At 30.4% G+C, this 20,717-nt stretch overlaps 1 protein-coding gene across 1 annotated transcript; it reads right to left on the bottom strand.

Annotated features, from left to right (window-relative positions):
* Positions 1-12,594: 12,594 nt before the first annotated feature.
* On the bottom strand, positions 12,595-15,736 carry SC35 (SR family splicing factor SC35). Its single transcript, XM_089222782.1, has 4 exons — positions 15,525-15,736; positions 15,081-15,212; positions 13,571-13,718; positions 12,595-12,759 (listed from the first exon to the last, which is right to left on the bottom strand). The coding sequence occupies exons 1-3, from the start codon at positions 15,704-15,706 to the stop codon at positions 13,571-13,573; spliced, it is 462 nt and encodes a 153-aa protein (XP_089078908.1). The 5' UTR covers positions 15,707-15,736; the 3' UTR covers positions 12,595-12,759.
* Between the last annotated feature and the right edge of the window lie 4,981 nt (positions 15,737-20,717).

The following is a 20,717-nucleotide window of genomic DNA, read 5'->3' as shown; positions in this document are numbered from 1 at the left end:
CCGAGCAAATTTATGATGAGAACCGCTCTAAAAAGAAGGCCGATCGTAAGTGTTTGGGAAATTATTTTAAAACACAAATTTAATTAGATTTAATTACCTTGGCGTGCTGCCTAAAATCTAGGTCAATTTAGAAATGTTTATTTGAAAATGGGCCTTTTAGTGACGGTTAATTTTTAGTTAATAAACTAAAACTCGATGGTCCGATATTTTGTCCATCTGGGGCTGGTAACTAGTTAAGTATTTACAAATTATCTAGAAAGACAACAATCGTACCTACTACAAGTGGCTGACTGTGGTGGCTTCCTGAACTTCTTGGCGCTCAGTGTTCAGACACCAATATTTGCTTATATAGAGAACGTCATTGATTTATCATTCGTCCCGAGCTCTCTGTTTGCAAAGTATAGGTATAGCACTTACAATCACTCGAATGTCTAAAAGGCTTAAACCTGTGTACATATCTATAGGACGATTATTCGTAAAAAAATTAATTTATGCTCAGCGCGCACACCAGTTGCGCCTCCTGAATTCTTCGGAACTGCCGGATGTCCCTGTATATAAAATCAGTAAAAACTTAACAAAGATGTATTTTTAATTTATTCGTTACTATCAGTTACCATTAGGTATAAAATATAAGGAACAAAATTTATGTACAAATATAAAATTTATAAAATTACCATCCAATTTTTTTTTTAAATATATATTAAATTAACTATTAATAATATAGTATAGTATTGTTTCACTGACTTTTTTACTGAAAATTTTAAATCTTGCATGCAGACTGCATTATTAGAATTTCAGACACGCGTACTGCTTTAGCATACCAACTTGAAACTAATAATATTTCATTTGCAACATAGCTAGATAGTTCACTTTATTGACCATTTTAAATTAGTTTAACCAAAAACTAATTTTAAAAATAAACAGAACAATCACAAATACTTATATAGGTACCTAATAAGTAATAAGTTACAACTAGGTAGAAGCAGGTAGACAATTTCTCACAAAAATATTAAGAAAATAAATTATAAAATCAATATTGACTAAATTCAAGCAATACCATTATACAATTTCCTCACTTATAATTTTTAATATCTAAGAAGTGCCTACACTCGTGCAATTTCGTAAAAGTCGTGTGGAGATCAAAAGCAATGCAGCCAACTCCAATGTCGTAGTGTTACTGTTGACGACGAAACAATTACTATGAGCGAACGAGTCGTCAGCTATAAAAATAAAATGAAACTGTGTCGACGACGACTTTGCAGTAGAGGTATAGCAGTAATGGGGGCATTGGCCTTCTCAGCTTTTTTGAAAATGGAGGATATGAAATGTTTACCATACTCAGACTAAGTTTATACAGAGTTAAATAAATACCTTAATTGCTTTGTCGCTTTGCAATATATTTTATATACCTATATGACAAATAGAAGTCAAAGGGGGGAGGGGTATGACACCTTAATCACCCTGTGAGCTCGATACTGAGTGGTGGTTATGAACACGAGTGCCGTGTATGTACCCACACGATAGATTTGTAACACGTTTACAAGTCTGCACAATACAAAATACTAATTAACAAAAATTTTTTTTTAACTTCCATCTTTAAAAAGCTCACTTTAGCTTTCGATAACTTGTGTTGGAAAATAATCAAGCCATTAGGTTCGGTACAACCAGTGGCGTAATCTGGCAATGTTTATCGGGGGGGGGATAAAATATTTTAACATTTTACCTATACGGCTATACCCCCCCTCCCATAAAAAAAAATAAAAAGTATTTATCATAAGCACCTCTCAGAATTCAATGTAATATAATTATGTACCCATGAGACATGGAATAAATTCCGATTAAGTGTACAAATCGATAAGTTATTTTTAGTTCAATAGGACTACGGAAAAATATTAGGATAGGATAAGATAGGACAGATATGACAATATTCTTTCAATCGTCGTCGATCCACGATAAAATAAATACTTTACTGCTCGGTGGTTTATTTTTGTACCACTACACAATACATAAACAAACTCAAAACTTACACAAAACATATTCATATTGCAATAGTGATACTTATAAACTTGCGTGGCTGCATTTAAAACGAACTAGGTATGAAGTAATTATGTACAACTAGCATAAAGGATTTGTTTTTTTTTGTATTATTTCTATAAAGTATAAAATATAGGCTATTTATAATAATATTAATTCGCCGAGGTATTTGATTTCAATATATACATTTATATAAAAAAAAAAAAAATAATATTATTAGATAATGAAGTACAAATGTATGTAGTTAATCAATCTTAAAAAAAAGGTCATGGGGGGATACGGCACCAAAATCCCCCCCCCCCGTAATTACGCAACTGGGTACAACTTTAGGTATAGTTTACAAAAAGTAGCTTCACGTTTTCATAACATTTAAATACAAGATATTAATATAATATTAAACTATTAATTATTATTAATAGGCGCATCATTTGTTTTCTCTCTCCGACCAACGTGCTACATATAGAAAATTAAAATTTTGAAAAACCAACTCTTTGATGCCTATAATATTTTAATATTAAAGTAAATTCACCTATTTTAAAACTTTGAGTTTATATCATTAAACATGTCAATGCGTTGGCATTTTTACGATATTTTAATTTTTATGTAATTTACAAAATAAGCATTTTTAAATCGTAACATTTTATACGTTCTCATAGCTTATATAAAATCAAAAATATCACAAAAAAGCGTACACATAGGTAATGTTAAGTTTGATTATAGATGATTTCACTCTAATTCTAAAAGTATATCAACATAGGAACATTTGGGGTGGCCCCGCTGAACGTTAATTTTGTGTGATCCGCGAGGGTCGCCGACAGAAAACAAATATAGTGCTCTGATTTCCTTTTGAACAATTATTATAACAAAGAAATTGTTTTTAATTCTCTGATATAGACAACGGAATAATTGCCAACTTAGAAAACCCGGAAAATGATACGTTTCGCATTCAAATGTGGGTCCTAATTAATTAGAGGCGTCATTGTAGCATGGGCTGTGGGAGTCGAGATTAAAATGAATTTTAGTTTTGTTTTTTGTATGGATACGAATAGATATACTTACAATATTAAATAGGAAGTGCTGCAAATGGCCATATAAAATAATATTCAAATATATATTATAAAATAATATGATAAACGCTCGGATAAAAAATATATACATAATATAAATGAGTACAATCCATTGAGATTTTTCCCACGAAAGTTTTCCATTCGTGCACAACGCGCGTTTATGATTGGGGTCTTATTATTATATATATATTTTAGTGTGCCCCTATTTGTATATATATATAAGTCTTGTACAATGTGATGCGTTTATATTATGGGCATACATCGTGATGATATATACCTGGGTGTATTCTTATCATAATGCGCGTAAAAAGAACTGGATTGGCGATAATCCTCCGGAGTTTAGGGAAAAAAAATGACAAGCGACAGCAGCAGTGCTTTGAGCGGGTGTGCTGCAGCATAGCCCTGCAGGGGTAGGAAGGAGGACTCGCGTTCACTGAAGGAATCACATAATAATATACGCGGCCATTATATGTATATTATTATCATATTATATATATATAGGTAAGACCGCGTGCATCACATTATATACGTGAAACGAGTGTGTGTACTGCGAGGTGCCTACACATACCTACCTATCATGTTATAATATGATGCCTATATGCGGCTATGCCAGGTATATTATAATAATAATGTGTACCAAAATATTATATATACGGTTCTTTTTATCGCCGCTCCTCGTTCAACAATTTCCGCGATTACATTCGAACACTGGCACACGCACACACGCACGCCCACACACCCACACACGTACACACGCGCGCGCCAGGTAATAATAATATAATATATATTATTATTTTACATTGTGCCGCCACTGTGGCTAGCCGTTTAGGATATACCCTTGTATTATGTATACGCATCACATTATTATATTATGTGTAGACGCGATTTGTGTGTGTGTGTACGGCCACCGGGCTTGGGACCACCCATCTGAACCGTTTAAAGCCGACAGAACACATGTTGTATAAATAAGTTAATCCGCGGTGCGCATTGTTTGGCCTTTTGTGTAACCGATATATATATATATATATATTATATTATGTACGCACACGGCGCGTTTCATATATAATATTATATATTGTCTGCTGTGGCGGCCGGTTTCATCCAATGATCCGGTGTGTCCGCTCCAGTGTGAAATTGGAGTTTGGATTTGCGCCCCGGTGGCCCCCCCGGATTTGTGTACACACGCACACACACACGCATACTCACTCACTCACCACGACACACACGCATGTTAGATATATACACATCACCCTATACCATCATGTATAGACCGTTCATTGTGAGCATGTGTGTGTGCATTGCTATACGAGTGTACCTATGTAGTGTGTGTGAGTGTGTCTGTGTGTCTGTGTGAGCACACACGTTTTATTATACTCGTATAATATCATGTATAATATGCGAAACTTAAGCTCCGCCCCGTAACCGGTATTATGAACATAAAATCCGTTGTCGTGGGGTGGCCTCGGCGGCGGCGGGTAGGTATACACATTACACACCACTATATTATATTATATCGTTATTCGTGTGTGTGTGTCGATGATGACCCAACCTCCGCCGCCGCTTTTTCAAACAATTAGCCCCGGATCATCACGGCGTTGCCACTCGATTGGATCCGTAGCCGCAAATCTTTATCGATTTATACACATCATATCATATTATTATATTTTATTATATTATGTGTGCCGTGTGTATTATATAATACAATTTATTTTTTAAATTTATTAACACTGCTTTTACCTTCTGTAATTCTGTATACACACTCACATATACTTTAATACTATATATTATTTTGTAGATATACATCATACATAGTAGCTAAATATATATATATATATATATATATAATACCATCCTACCACCAATGTTATTATACGCGTGTTATTTCAGACGAACCGGCGCGTCTTTGCCGCCCTATATAATATTGTGATGTATTACAACCTATTCCTATATATAGGTAGAACGTAGGTGGTATATCATATTATAATGTGCAGTGTATATAATATTATATGTAGTGCAACTCTATAGACATTTTTTCGCGCATTCCTTAACACGAACAGTAAAATGTGCTCGCATTATATTATTATTATTATTATTTATTGCCAAATTTAAAGTAGGTATATATTACAATAATAAAAATTAATGTATATAACACACAGAAAAGCCGTTGGCCGTCAAACGCCAGGCCATTTCTCGAATCCAATCGAGAAATGTATAAGCGCTTTGCCGCTTTGATCCTATATACGGTGTATTGGTCTATTGGTGTGTGTGTGTGTGTGTGTGGTATATGTACTGCGGTGTAATGCTTATGTTGACCAACATTTGTAAAAACGATTTTTATCATTGTTAATCGCATTGTACTTATATCTATTATAGATAACTACTAGGCTACCGAGTTATGAGGCTTTTTTTCCACGTCACGTTACAGCAGTTTGCAGTTATATATGTTTCAAAACTGCTGATTTCTATAAATATTGTAAGTATCTTTATGTAGATATTAAATATATTGTTCTATATAAGCATCGTAATTTAGTAAAATTTAAACTGTAAAGCGCAGCCCACAATAAACAATGAATACATTTTACAATTTTAAACACAAAAACAATGACCATCGAGAGGAAATTACACTGTTTATGATAGTGATAAGTACCTACGTCATACATATTACTATATTAGAAGGCGCAGGTTGAAAATTTCTTCAAATAACTTTTAAAAATAATATGTTATATGGCTGTTATATCAGGCACGGATTCAGGGGGGGGGGGGCTATGAGTGCTCCGGCACCCCCTGTCATCTAGCCACCAACAAAATAAATTTATGTTATAAATTAAATTATTTATTATTATTCAAAATAAAAATAATAATAATAATAATATCGGTGCTTTTCGTTATCACCGTCACATACGACAATAATAACTATTATTGTTAATTGTTTTCGAAGTATACTCGTATGTAACGACACGCGTCGACGGCGGAAAGCACCGATAACAATTATTATGGAAAAAAAAGTTAGCACTAATAATAAATCAAATATTAAATGGTAAAATTTAAATAAATAGTAAGGTGTAACAATTTTTTTTTTTTTTTTTGAGCACCCTCTGTTAAATTTTTCTGGATCTGCGCCTGTGTTATATAGAAAAAATGATTTAAAAAAAACCATGATGAAATATCAACTATTTTTGAGGACATATTGTTTTCTGCATAAATAAAGTTATTGTTTTTTAAATAAATTTTGATCCAAAATTTTTGAACGATTGGTTTTCTACGCCAAGAGTTAACAGGATTTAATTTTTTTTTTAATAAAATGATATATAGGCACCTACACAGATTTTGGGTTTAGATTTTATTCATGTACGATGTACCTACCTAATACATATTATTTGAAAAGAATCTAGAAGCTTTTATCCTCGTGGTGATAGAAAAATATATTTTATTCGAAATAGATAGATAGGTAATGATGAAATTATTAAAATACTCAATTCTAAAAGCACATCATTATTATCGAACAAGATTATTGTTATTAAATACAAAAAACGTGACATTAATAATTTCAAATGTTCACTCTTATTGTGCTCTATAGACACGAGTAGATACTACTTAATAAGTAGTACTTAAAATATTGTAAACGTGAAAAATATGTAGTTTTAAGCGATGTTATGACTTAAGTCACACATTTGTCACAATTGTGATAAAATAGTATATCCAATAAATATTTTATCCTATTGTGAACTTCTATAACAAAAGGATCTTCATACGTCTTATTATTATTTAATGAGTCCATTAGACATTAAGTTTAAATGTATACTATTACTATTACGCACTACGCGCACTTACAATAAACTTTTAGGTGCTTATATTTATTTGAAAAAAATCCATACAATTTTAAATATAAGTAGTTCACCTTATAGAACAGCCTTTTTCAAAATCATAGTTGAATAATAGTTCATATTATTTTATATCGCACTTCGTACAAATACAAAATATATTAATATCAGCTGATAGTAAGTATAGCTAGGTAGGTACCACGCGAGTGATATTGGAAGTCATGAAGATAGAATAAAAGCACACTGCAAATGTCATTTCCCAATCTTTCCATTACAGCTTAATTTGTTAAGTAAGTAGCACTATTGCACTAATAACGTAACCTAATATAATATATTATGATTTAATATAATAACATAACCTAACCAACAAACCAACTCAATGGTATTATAGATTGACCTGGTTTAAAATATCAATAACCAATATAATATACTTCGCATTATTAAATGTTAGTATCGTTGCTATTGTGTACCAGTAAATATTTTTATGTGACATATGTAAGGCACACTATTAGGGGTGCATATATTGTAGTTGGTTAAGCGACATGTTTATAGGGAACCCTCGTTTGGGATTCAAAGAAATCTTAAAAATCATTTTGACGACCTTATTGCTTATTATCTCTTTTATTACATTCAACATACTATAATAATATGTCCCTCCTATTTATCGTACGAAAATCTAATCCTAAGCTCAGTACCTACCTATTGAGTTTTAACTACCCGTGGATATATATATAGGGGGAAATATGCCCGAGGGAGAAAAGCACGTTCGGTAAATACATTTAACAAATAACAATATACTTATAAACTCGTCTGTGACGACAGATTATACCCACTAACCGGGTATTGGTATGGCGGGTGTAAGTATTATATATACTTAATCAATTTTAAAATACTTTTTTATTATATTAGTTTTTAGTTCTATAGGATAATGAATACATAATATTACCTATTAGATGTTTTTTTTTTCAAATTAAATACCATAATATTCATATTTGTTTGTAAAAATGAATTCAATAGGTAGTAATTATTGCATGCGATTTACGTAGGTACTTCTAAATTCTAATACATATATAGGTAGATAATAAATTATAGTAGATAACAAAACATAATACATTAGTTAACATCATAAGAATACATACATAGTACCTACATTAAAATTGGTTTTATTGTAAACAAATGTTATTTCATTCAACATACTAATTCATCTGACACAATAAGTGATAAAATTAAATAATTTGACTAATTTGAGAAATATAATTACAATAATACAATTGACACAATTATCCAACACTATTGTTTGTCCAATGCCGCGTTGCATCCCCCCCCCCCCACCCGGGATAACTAAAAATATGCTGATCTTAATTTTTTATTTTACGTTGATCCTCAAAAATTTGTCACTCCATCATACACCATACTATTTTACGTCCCGGGCCAATTACAACCCCCCCCCCCCCCGTTAAACTAGTAGCTCTGTGTTTGACTCTCGATTTGTTGACTTATTGTTTTATGACTATATACGTATTATACGTATATGCCTATATTATAAATTATAATGTTATATTAGTCGCGTATCTGCAGTTGCTGTATTACGAAGTCTGTATAATATACTAATAGGTACCTACACTTTTAAAATGTTATGAAATATTTAGTTTTGTCTTAAACGGAAATTATTTGATAACATGCCTAGTGCCTATATATAATTGCCTACTATTATAGAGCTTATTTGTCTGGTGTATATTATTAGATGTCTGTGGTATAAATACCAAATTAGACGTTTTTGTCTAGAACACGATGCACTTCTTAATTATTATAATATAATTCATTAGGTATATTAACAATTAACACCTGCAGTCATAGCTAATGGCAATCTAGTTCTGCTCATGATTCTGAGCTTGGACTTTGTTTTCCTAAAATAGACATAAAATTCATAGTCCTGACATTCATAGTAGTGATGTCTTAATCGCAACCAAGATCCAACTTCCATGCAGTGGCGTATTTTTTTTTTTTTTTTTTTGGGGGGGGGGGGTGTCCTCCATGTCTTGACACCGACATTTAAAAAAAAAGTCCTAATATATTGGACATTAGTGAGGTGTGTTTAATTGTCAGCTCTGTGATACATTCCATCACGCTTTGATCTAATTAAGTGTTAAAATAATATGTATGTTAATCCTATCATTGCTATCGATAATCTAATGTGTAATTATTAGGTAAAAAATAGGTATTAATTATTCGTCTTAGGTGATTACAATTTAGCCAATGTAAAATGAGACATTACTCATTTTAATGAAAAAAATTATTCCACGATTATAAAATAATCACTCCTATGAATCAAAATAAATAATATACTAACTCTTCGTTCTTTGTTAATATTTAATAAAATATAATTTAATCGGTACATTATTCTTCTGGAATTCTAGATCATTACTTGATCTCGTTTTTTTAAATATTTATATGTATGTAAATGTGATTTCAACAAAAATTTGTATACACATTAATTTTAAAAATAAAGAACAAATTATAGTCACCAAAAACATGGTCAAAATATTTTAAAAATTCAGGGTATAGAAAATGCTACTATAAACATTCACTGAAAATTTCAAGTACCTACATTAATTTTTCTTAAGAATTTCAACAAAAACCAAAATCGAGTTTATGGAAATCTTATTTTGCATAAAAATTCCCGTAGTTTTTCTTTTTGTTTTTTTTTTCATCCGGTGCTTTTATAAACTACTGGGAATTTTAAATTTTGACTTCCCAAATGTACCAACTAGATTCACTTTTTACTTAAGTTGAAATTAAGAACACATATCATTGTAAAATCAATTAATTCATTCGATAAAAAACGAAAAATAAGAAAAAAAAGCGGATAAATCATTGATGTCGCTCTGCTGTAGGTACAGTAGGTTACAAGTGGGTAACTGTAATGGATGGAATTAAATTTAAATCCAATGATATTTTATCATTGTACACGAAAAACGATTCTGAGCATAGACGGTTTATCTGTCTAGGATATATTATTAAACATTTTCAAATCTTAGATTTAAAAAAAAATATTTTTATGAATTTCTAGCTTTAAATAATTTGCGAATTTTCGTGATTTTTACGTATGTTGTCAAAATTCAAACTTTGAATGCTTATAAAAAAAAAAATTGTGACTATAGGTATATTTCTTTTGCTTGTCAACTGCTATTATAAAAATATATTAAGAGCCTTGTATTAAATTTTCAAGCTTTTCTACCCAACAATGAACAAATAAATTTTTATCGATATTAATTTAAAAAAAAACTATAATAATGATCGGAAATTGCAAATACCTATAAATAGTTCAACTTAAGTCGAAAATTTTTGAAAATTGCATGGTGGAAAGAATATACTTATATAAACATTCGGTGAAAATGCCATGGTCATTTGTTTTAATGTTACATCAAAAACCAAAATCGATTTTGTCGAAAACTGATTGTGCGTAAAATTTCCCGTTTTCCCCTTAATTTTTGGTTTGTTTATCCCGATTATTTAGAAAAATATTAACTTATTTATTTTCTGATCGAACGAGGTACTGAAGTCAAAAATCGAAGCACTTTTAATGCCCCAAAACGTGATGATACAAAAAAAAAAAAACACATCATGGTAAAATCAATACATTACTCCGCTCAGAATCAAAAACGTCAAATGTATTATAGTTAAAAATCACAAATATTAAAGTGCTAAATAATTGTCGACTGTTGCCAAATATCTGCCGTCGTATGCTCGTATGGTAACGATATATTCGAAGAAGTGCCTAGGATTTTTTTTTTTTTTGGACGAGGGGAGCTAATAAAATTAATATTTTTAAATTGACAGTATTTGATTATAATTTATAAATAAACATAGAAATCTGTAGGCTTGATGAAATAAATATTTTATTTATAAAATTTTTGAACTTTGTGTTTCAATTTAGTCACAGTGATGTTGTAATACTAATTAGGTAATAAATAATATGTAAATTGAATAATACATGTGGGGCATAATTTGTGATAAACCAAATTTTATTGATAAAAATCTAATCCTAAGAGGTAAGACTTCGTTTTCAAATAGCTGTAAGCTTTGACTAAACCTTTAGCACCTAGCTCTTATTATAAATTAAAATATTACCTATGTACTATATTTTATTACTAGGTAGGCATGTAGTATGTACATATTTTTATGACAAGTGATGTCTGGTTGATAATAGTAATACCCAGTAAATGGAGATTTCTTTTAGTTCCAGGGATGGCAAGTATAATTAATATGAAATTTGTTTAAATTCGATAGGTATACCTAGTTGATAATTTTTGGCAAGTTAAGCTTTTTAGATGCACCAATGAATTTCATTAAACTTTTTTTTTTTTATTAGAAAATTAACAACCTATGCTAGTGAAACACAAAAAATTAAAATCTAGCCAATTCACAAAATTTACAATAATCTTCAACTGCCAAAAATATATCATGAGCCTTGTATCAAATTTGTACTTATACTTTATGATCCAGTAAACGTTTTATTGACATTTACAGAAAAGTCTAAGACATTTTTTCTATGAATTTTTACACCAAAATTCAATTTTCTGACGCTCAAAATGTTTTTAAGAATTTACATTCAACTATTCTTAAAATTGCTAACTTAGATTACTTTTCAAATTTTTTTTTAATGTCTATTTGAAAAAAAAACTAAAAAAAAAAAACTTTCGACGAAATTATTTTTAGAATTACACCAAAAACCATGATTAATTTTGTCGAAGTAGGATTTAAGGAAAAAATTTCTGTTTTTCCCAGTACTCTGAAAACTACTTGGACTTTTTGTTGTGTAAATATACTTTGTAGGTTAGAAACAGCACATTCAAGTGCCAAGTGGTACTTTCTCTTAATACCATTTTAAATAAAAACATAAATGGAAAAAAAAATTGTTGTTGAGTTGTCAATTAAAAATGTTGTCTTCAGATCAGAATTAAATACACAGTATTCAGTTGTAAAAAATTAAGCTTTAATATAATAGCAAATTGTTCATGAAACAATGAATATATTTATAAATACATAAATAGGATTCAGATGAATTATATTTACTATAAATTAAAAATATAGCCTAACATATTAAAATTGAATATAAAATCATATGACTGGACTTAAAACACATATCAAAGATTTGATTCATTATCTTTGATCCAAAGTATTTTAGTTTTATGTCAACTCCAAAAATAATAAATACAATAAAAGATTTTAAAAAAGTTTTAGCTCTTAATTTAGATTATTACATTAAATATTGTTTATCTTTTATAATTGGACTACAGAGAATATATAAATATTACATTCATAAAAGTACTAGTTACTAAGTTCTGATATTTATTTATGAATTCGCGTATTCTAAATAGTGAAGAGTGGTCAACACTTTGGGATGAACCAAAAATATAGTAATCAATTGATGAAATTAATGCAGTAAGTCATAATAAAATAAAGGCTTTAATCCTTAATTCATCAGAAAAAAAAGTATACTTATTAAAATTATATGCTTTATACCTGAAATAAAATGTCTAATTGATATATGTAAACTATTAAGATATTATATTTAGCACCCTAACCCTTAATCACTGCTAAAATATAAGGTACATTTATGATTTTATGGACAATACTTTAATATTTAGGTTATATTTTAAAAACTAAGATTTAGGCTACAAAATTATGATTGTTTATATTTATTACAGAACTTAAATATTTCAGAGGTTAATAAATGGCATGAAATATTTATCATCATTATGGTTGTAAACAAATTATTGATGTGACTGTTGTTGTTTTGTTTTACTCCATATAATCGTTTGAAAAATTCACACCTGTAAAAAATTAAATCAATAATAATTATTTAATTATTAATGTTAATATTATTATTTTTTAAAGAAGTTTATCAAATATGAGACAATATACAATGCAATACAAATAAAATATTTAATTACAGCCGATTCCATTTAATAGAGACACCAGTTAATATGGACAACCGCTTAATCGGGACAATTCTAAAATTACGAAGGCAAATGTATACTTGTAATGTAAAAGTACGCCACTTATCTGGGCCGTGAATCTGGATATTTGGGACATTTTTATTGAGTAAAATATTAAATATTAATAGATCAATAGTCTGAAAAACGCGACTGACTCGCGTAATCGATTATTAGATTAAACTATATACATTTTATCTTATCGTATGTTCAAATTTGATGTGTTAAATGTTATTTAGTGAATTAGTCTTGTTTGTCATGTGTAGTAACGATGTCTCGTATACGTAAAGATTTATCGCTCGCGCAAAAATTACAAATTCTAGACAAAATTAAATTACAGCCACTATTGTAATAACTAATAACTAATAGGTAAAAAATCAGTTTTTCAATAAATTTGTATGTGTTTTTTCATTTCGGATTATAGGAACAATCACTTTATTGGGACAAAATAACATACAACCAATGTGTCCCAATAAAGCGGAATCAACTGTATTTAAATAAATAAAACAACAAATTATTGATAAAAATATAAGACTTTTATAGAATAATTTGACAGATTATTGAGACATTAGTCATTAGTGTGTATTAATTATAACAATAAATATTACAAATTAAAAAAAAGGGTTTAAAAATAATGATTAGTTTTTACCTATGATCTTGAACGACTGGCTGACTTCGAATGTCCTCGTGAACTTTTACTACCAGAACGTGAACGTGAACGTGATCTAGAATAAGAACGTGAACGACGGCCACGAGACCTGGACCTTGAGTATGATCGACGTCTAGGAGAACGAGACCTAAATCAATAGCATTAACACATGATTGACTGTATAATAATTTCAATTAAAATCAAATAACATACAACAATGTTTATGTTTAAAAACACATTCAATTCCATCCAATTGGGGTTTAAATTATTTTTCATTAAAAATATTAGTAAGGATTAAATTATTCAAGCGCAATGAAAAGAAAATTGTGGGCATTGAAAAAAAATTAAAAAATTAGCTATTTCCTAACCCTAAACAGAGTTGCCAGGATGACTCAGGATTGCTTTGTTTAGTTTTATTTATTTTTTTAATTCAGCAAACTGAAATCTGCAACTGGCACTCGGCTGATCAGCAGCTAGTCAGCACTCAGCATGCATCTGCTATTGGCAGGAACAACGCCCTCGCCTTCTACTGCGGTCAGCACGATTATTACACCTTAGCTCAGCCTCAGCCTCAGCCACAGCACTCAGCCGCCACTCCCCAATTACACCCCACACCTGAAAATAGTGTCGCTGCTATCAATGGGTTTTCAACAATGCTCAGTCTTTTAACAAAATAAGGTATTTTTTTTATATTTTAAGTTAAAGTGAAATATTAAGTCAAAATTGAAAGGTAATTCATTGAGATAATAAATAATTAAAAATATTATTAACAAACAAAATCAAGGGAGAATTAATTCAATAAAAAAGTATATAATAAAAATGTAACAATATAAATTTAATGTCTCGAATAAAAAATACCTAAATAATATTTTTACCAGATCTAGGACAATCGGTCTCAGTGAATTAATGCAGTATGCGGACAATTGCCCCCTCATAATTGTATACATGGACAATTGCTCTCTGGCTTAAAAGTTAAGTACAAAATAACGTTTTTTAAACTTATTTAATTTTTTCAAGTTTAAAAATCAACTAAATTTATACCTCATAGTGATATATATTGACTATTAAACCTAATCATATAATCGTATATCTATTTAAAAATATTGACCAAAGACAAATTGTCCATATATAAAATTATAACAGAGACCGATTGTCCACATACAACATTTTTATGCGACAACCAATTGTCCGTTTACCATTTTTACCATCTTGTCTTATTGTTGCTTGACATAAAAATATCAATATATTTTTTAAATCGAAATGTTATTATAAAAAAATAATAATTTACCTATATATTATTAATTAAATATTCAATATTTAGTAAACTAGTTGAACCAACAGAAACACATATATATAATATTATTTAACAGTTGAATTTGTTTATGCCAAGCAACATTGAAAGGGTTGATATGTAAACGATGTTTTGGTTTGCTGCATATTTGGTTTTGAAGAAGCTGAATATTAAGCTGTAAAACTAAACAATTTATTTAATATTATCAGAAAATTATACCTCCTGCGTCGTCTTCTATATGGTGAAGTTGGACGTCCATAGCGAGCCATCTGAACACGTAATTCTCTACCATCTAGCATGCGACCATCCATTGCATCTAATGCATCTTCTGCATCACGTTTATCATAAAATCTAAAGAAAAAAAATATGATTACCATTTACTAGCACATTAATTGTCGGAAACTGTACTACAAGAATATCATCAAGATTATGCAAATCAGATAAGATCAAAGTTACGGATCACAGCGTATAATTATATTACCACCAAAGGGATCATCAACCTGACGAGCAGGGATTCTCTACCCGTGGTGGTGAATAATAATCTGTATCGAGCTCAATGCTTAGTTTTATAATCATTTTTGCACAACCAATTTGATGCAGGGAAGGGCATCTTTGTGGCAGTATCATATACTATACTATTAAGAATAACAATGCCATATGTACCTGACAAAAGCGAACCCTCTGCTCTCTCGCGTAAAACGATCACGGGGAATGTAGATGTCTCCGACTTCTCCACATCTCTCGAACACTCTCCTCAAGTCTTCGGGCGTCGTCCTGTAGGTGAGGTTGTCGACTTTCAGGGATACCATACCCTCAATCCGAGGAGGCGGTCTGCTGTAGCTCATCGTGAATATACCGCGTTTGCTTTATCTGGTTCTTACCACACACGAAAATTCACTTTTATATGCTCAAAATACAGAGCGTTAGGGTTTACCGCATGACAACAATAATTCGTTCGGAAACTGTACAGATTAAAAAAACGTAGAATGAAAATAGAGAATCGGTGACCGCGCGGATATGGCGACCGTGAAAATGGCGGCCGATATTCACTGATCGACGGTCGTTAGTTCGTTACACAGACGAGCAGGATGGGTCTAGGCCGGTGGCCGGGGAAGGATGAGTCACGGTTCATGGAGCAAATTAAGCAGTAGTGGCGTTGTGTACTACACTCGTGGAACTGTAAAATATTATGTAGAAACTAGAAAGCGTCGATTTACAGTGCCGCCAACATTACTAAACAATAACACGGTAGAAGACGTCGTATCATAGAAAAGAGATTAAATAGAAAGGCGACTCCCGTGAAACGTTTTGATACTAAGTTCGATACTAGCGCTCCCGACGGTTGTCTTAATTACTAAACAATCGATTGTCAACCATCGATATTACTGATAGAATATCGATATTTATACTATTGTATCGAAATTATTTTAAAAATTAAGAATAAAATTTTCAAATATTCTAAATAAAATAAAATAATATACTCAATTCATTATGTCAATAAATATTTATTAAGTCATAAAACATAAAATGTATACAATTATTTACAAAGTACAAACATAATTTTTGTCAGGGTTATAGATTTATACATAATAATATCTACGTAAATATTTAATTAAAAACATCAAAATATTAGTTCAAAATACAACTAATTATTTACTATTTTTTTACATTGTGTCATTGTTATCATAAAATACAATTAATTTAATACAGAGGTATTTGCTAAAGGTAAATTAATGCAATAATTTTGTCTATACATAATTAACATTTTGCCGTAACAAAACCCTTTTTTTTTTTTAATATTTATCATGATAAGAAATAGCAGCAAGTTTTATAGGATCAGAAGTGCAGTTGTTTTTTTCTCCTTTACTCAAAATACGATTTATATGGTTTACATAGGAATAAATTAATAGTTTACAAGCTGTTTTGAGAAAAATTTTAAATAAATCATGTTCACTGCAAACTAAATTTTGGATAGGCACATTCTGAGAAACAAATGAATACAATTCACCAAATGCATTATTTTTATATACATACTTATGGAAATTAGAATTAAACAGATTTATTATCAAACTGTACACATCTATTGTTTCTTTATCCGGGTAAAATAAGTGACATTGTGAATATTGGCGTTCTTGAATTAAAAAATGTTCATCCAAAGGATAAGTAGCACAAAGTTTTGAAATGCAGGTAGAACAATTTTTAGTCAATTGCTTTACTTTTTTAATAATCCACCCACTAACATAAGCTCTACTGCCAGAGGTTATAATATTATCGTTATTGGGTGGCATTGACACTAAAGTAGTTTGTAATTGGTCATTACAATCAGCTTCTTCAACAACAGATTCAATTGGTATTTCATTGAATAAAAATTCTTTTAAATTATCTAAGACTCCATCGCAGTCGTCGTCTTCACAGTTTGCACCAACGGAATGATTAGATGTAAAATTATTAATAACAAGAGCTTTAAAAGAAGAAATGAAGTTCGCAGGGGTTGGGTTAATATTTCGTATTCCATGACTTCTTATTGAACCAAAAAAGTTTTCAATAGGGTCCTGGTTGAAATTTCTAAGTAAAACATACTTGAAACCATCTTTCAATAGTCTTTTACAAATTAACTGCATTCCTTTAATAGTTCTTGTCCAATTTGAAACTGATGGAATTGATTTATTTGTTTCATACTTCATGGTACTTAGGACATCAAGACATTTTGGCCAAAACTTCCAATGAGGTGAATTTAATGTTACTGCACTACTAAGCTCTTTACCTGGGCTAGGCTTGATCACATTTCCGTTGGCACTGTCAAAAAGGTTGTCAATAAATAGGCATAATTGGCCAGTATCTTCTGCCCCAGAGTCAATGCCTTTGTATTCTATAACAATTAATAAAAACTATAAGTACTGTATAAAATGAAAAATAACATTAATTGTTCAAGCAATAACATAAGTTGAAAATAATATTGTTTCATGTTTTTAAATGGTTTGTTACAAATATATATATAGCTTACCAGTGAAGTTAGAGTTGTTTGTCATTATGGCCATTCTCTTCATGATTGCTCCAACACGCTGACTGAAGACTTGGGCTGCAATTGATACCTTCATTTTTTAAATTTTTATACTTGATTTCAACCGTTTGATTAAAACTGATGTCAAGTATTGGCTATATGCACCCAATACGTAGATATCTTATTATCTTAAGTTATAGGAATAACTAAGAAGTAAGAACATTTAGGCTGACAAAACATATATCACTATAGAACATATAAACAAAAAAACAAATATTACAAAATATTGAAAATTTCAACATATTATATAAACTTAAAATAATATATTTACCTGGTAAATTCAGAGTTGGCAATGAATTAGTAATCAACTTTTTAAATCCAGGACTTTTACAAGTTTCTTCAAAATGCTTATCACACATAACAAAAGATTTATAAACTATGTCAATTGGTTTATTTAATAATTTGTTATTTCCTGATCTCTTCACCCAAGCGTCAAATGTGTTTTTTTCTTTTGGAAACCTATGACGAAGAACAGTTTTATCAGTGTATTTGGTGTCACAACCAATCACAACACAACTATTTGACGGCATGGCGAAACAGTAACAATTATTCACCAAAACTATTAATTTAACAATTAAAAACAAAAGCAAGTTAAATTGAAAATCGTTAAAACGGAACAGTTTTGAAAAATTAGTAAAACCGTTATGGCGTTGCGTTATGTGGTTATGTCGATACTCGATGACGCGTCACTAGATGTAAACAAAATTACTGCCGAGTGCTGGAACGGCAAAAACAGAGTGACCCGTCACGCAAATATTTATAATTGTACGCGACATATATTACGTTGGTATGGCGCGTGTCTTAAAAGTGTATATCAGACCCACCGTATAGAGTTATACCCCCCTGCGTCGTATGGTTGAAGTGGTGATACCCCGGCCAGTTCTCTCGGAATGATAAGCAAAAAATTAATTTTTTTGATTTTGTCAATTTCAACACAGCCAACATTATAAAATAAAAATCCCAATAATTTTCTTTCAACTGTAATACCAACTTAATACCATTAAATATGAAAAACAAATTTATTTATTTATTCTTAAGTTCAAATATTATTATACGCATTATTGGAAGTTATCGTATCATCATAAATTTAAAAAAGCGGGAAAGTGGGTTTCACTCTGCTGACTGCTGTACATTATGTGGTGAGGTGGACCTCTGACTTGGGTAAGTTAGATTTGAATGAAATGATAGGTATCATTGTATACGAAAAACGATGGTTGAACTCTGGCTTTTGGGTCCGGAGAAAAAAACGTCAAAAAATTTCTAAGTCCATATCACTGTCACAATATTATCACAACAGCAATACTACGCAGTGTTGCCATAACAATAATTTTATATAACACAATAATAATTTTATACTACGTGATCACATAAAATTGTGTATATCGACTTTTCACATGGCTTTTGGGTCTGGAAAAAAATGTCGAAATATCGAAAAACGTCTAAGAGGTTTTTTATTCGTATACCGTATTAGAATAACATCCGGTAGTCGGTTTTTTGATTTATCGATTTTCCGACCGCTTTTCACGGACCCACTTGGCTTTTGGGTCCGGGAAAAAATGTCGAAATATCGAAAAACGTCTAAGAGGTTTTTTATTCGTATACCGTATTAGAAAAACATCCGGTAGTCGGTTTTTTGATTTATCAATTTTTGATTAATTACTATTATTATTAAAACGTAATAAAATATGGTATTCGTTAGTCGTTCCCTACATTAAATATTTTTATTTAAATTACATTCGCGTTACTTGTAATTATTTTCATGACTAATATATTACTTTCCTTCTTCATTCAAAAAGTAGGGCTTTACAAATAACGTTAATTATATTTAAAAAAAAAATTATAATTGCCCACCTAATGTATATTATTTATTTTATTAAATATATTAGACAACTGTAATTGTTGTTGTATTCAATAATTATATTTTATATTTTAATTTCTTATATCATAGCCCCCCCTATAGTTACGCCTATGATCGTGGTGTAGGTATATATTTTTGCATGATTGGTAGCAACATATCGGTTGACGTCGTAATGAAATTATTAAAACGTCGTAATAAAATACACTAGTAGTACTAGTAGTCCGTGACACTAATGTATAAGTAACCAAGAACAGACTATCCACTAACAATTATAATTTATTATTAAAATCCTCGGAAATGCATACGAATATCCGCCTGATGTGCGTGATAGACCCAGTCAAAACAACGTGTTTAATTTTAGCCATCTTTGGTGTATATTCACTGAAATCCCGTCAATTCGTCATTCCGATTTGAGTTTTCTAATCGTAAAGTAGTGTTTTTAACTTTTGTTAATTGTTATACTATACTACTATGGATATTAACACGTTGCTTCAACCAAATTGTCTGTCAGTATTTTCATTAGGTGCCTTTTTGGGGCCTGATATAACTGAAGAGCAACGTATTTCATCTGGGAGGCAAAGTAAAATTATTTTTAAATATTTTGACATTATTCCGAATGAATTTGATGTGCCTGAATGTCGTTGTGGAAGACCAATGTATCGAGTTATTGATTCCAGTCGGAAACTCGGCTACAGGTTCAAATGTGGGGGTGGCCATAAAATGAATCCAACTAAAAATACGTTTTTAGAGTATGTACATACTGCTGGAGAGTTGGGCTGCAATAAAATCGTTCAAATGATTTATTTGTGGTTAATCAATTCGGACACAGCAACGATCCAACGAGAGGTAAATTAATTTGAATTTGTATAATGCCTACATAATTACTAAGTAGAAGCATTTTATAAGTTATAAGTTGTAAATTATCTAGCAAAAGATA

This window comes from Diuraphis noxia, unplaced genomic scaffold (genome assembly GCF_037042655.1).
Source record: "Diuraphis noxia isolate RWA-SAM2 unplaced genomic scaffold, SU_Dnox_SAM2 contig0003, whole genome shotgun sequence".
NCBI lineage: Eukaryota > Metazoa > Arthropoda > Insecta > Hemiptera > Aphididae > Diuraphis > Diuraphis noxia.
Note: the sequence above shows the minus strand (reverse complement) of the source record. Positions and strands in the feature narration are given on the sequence as shown.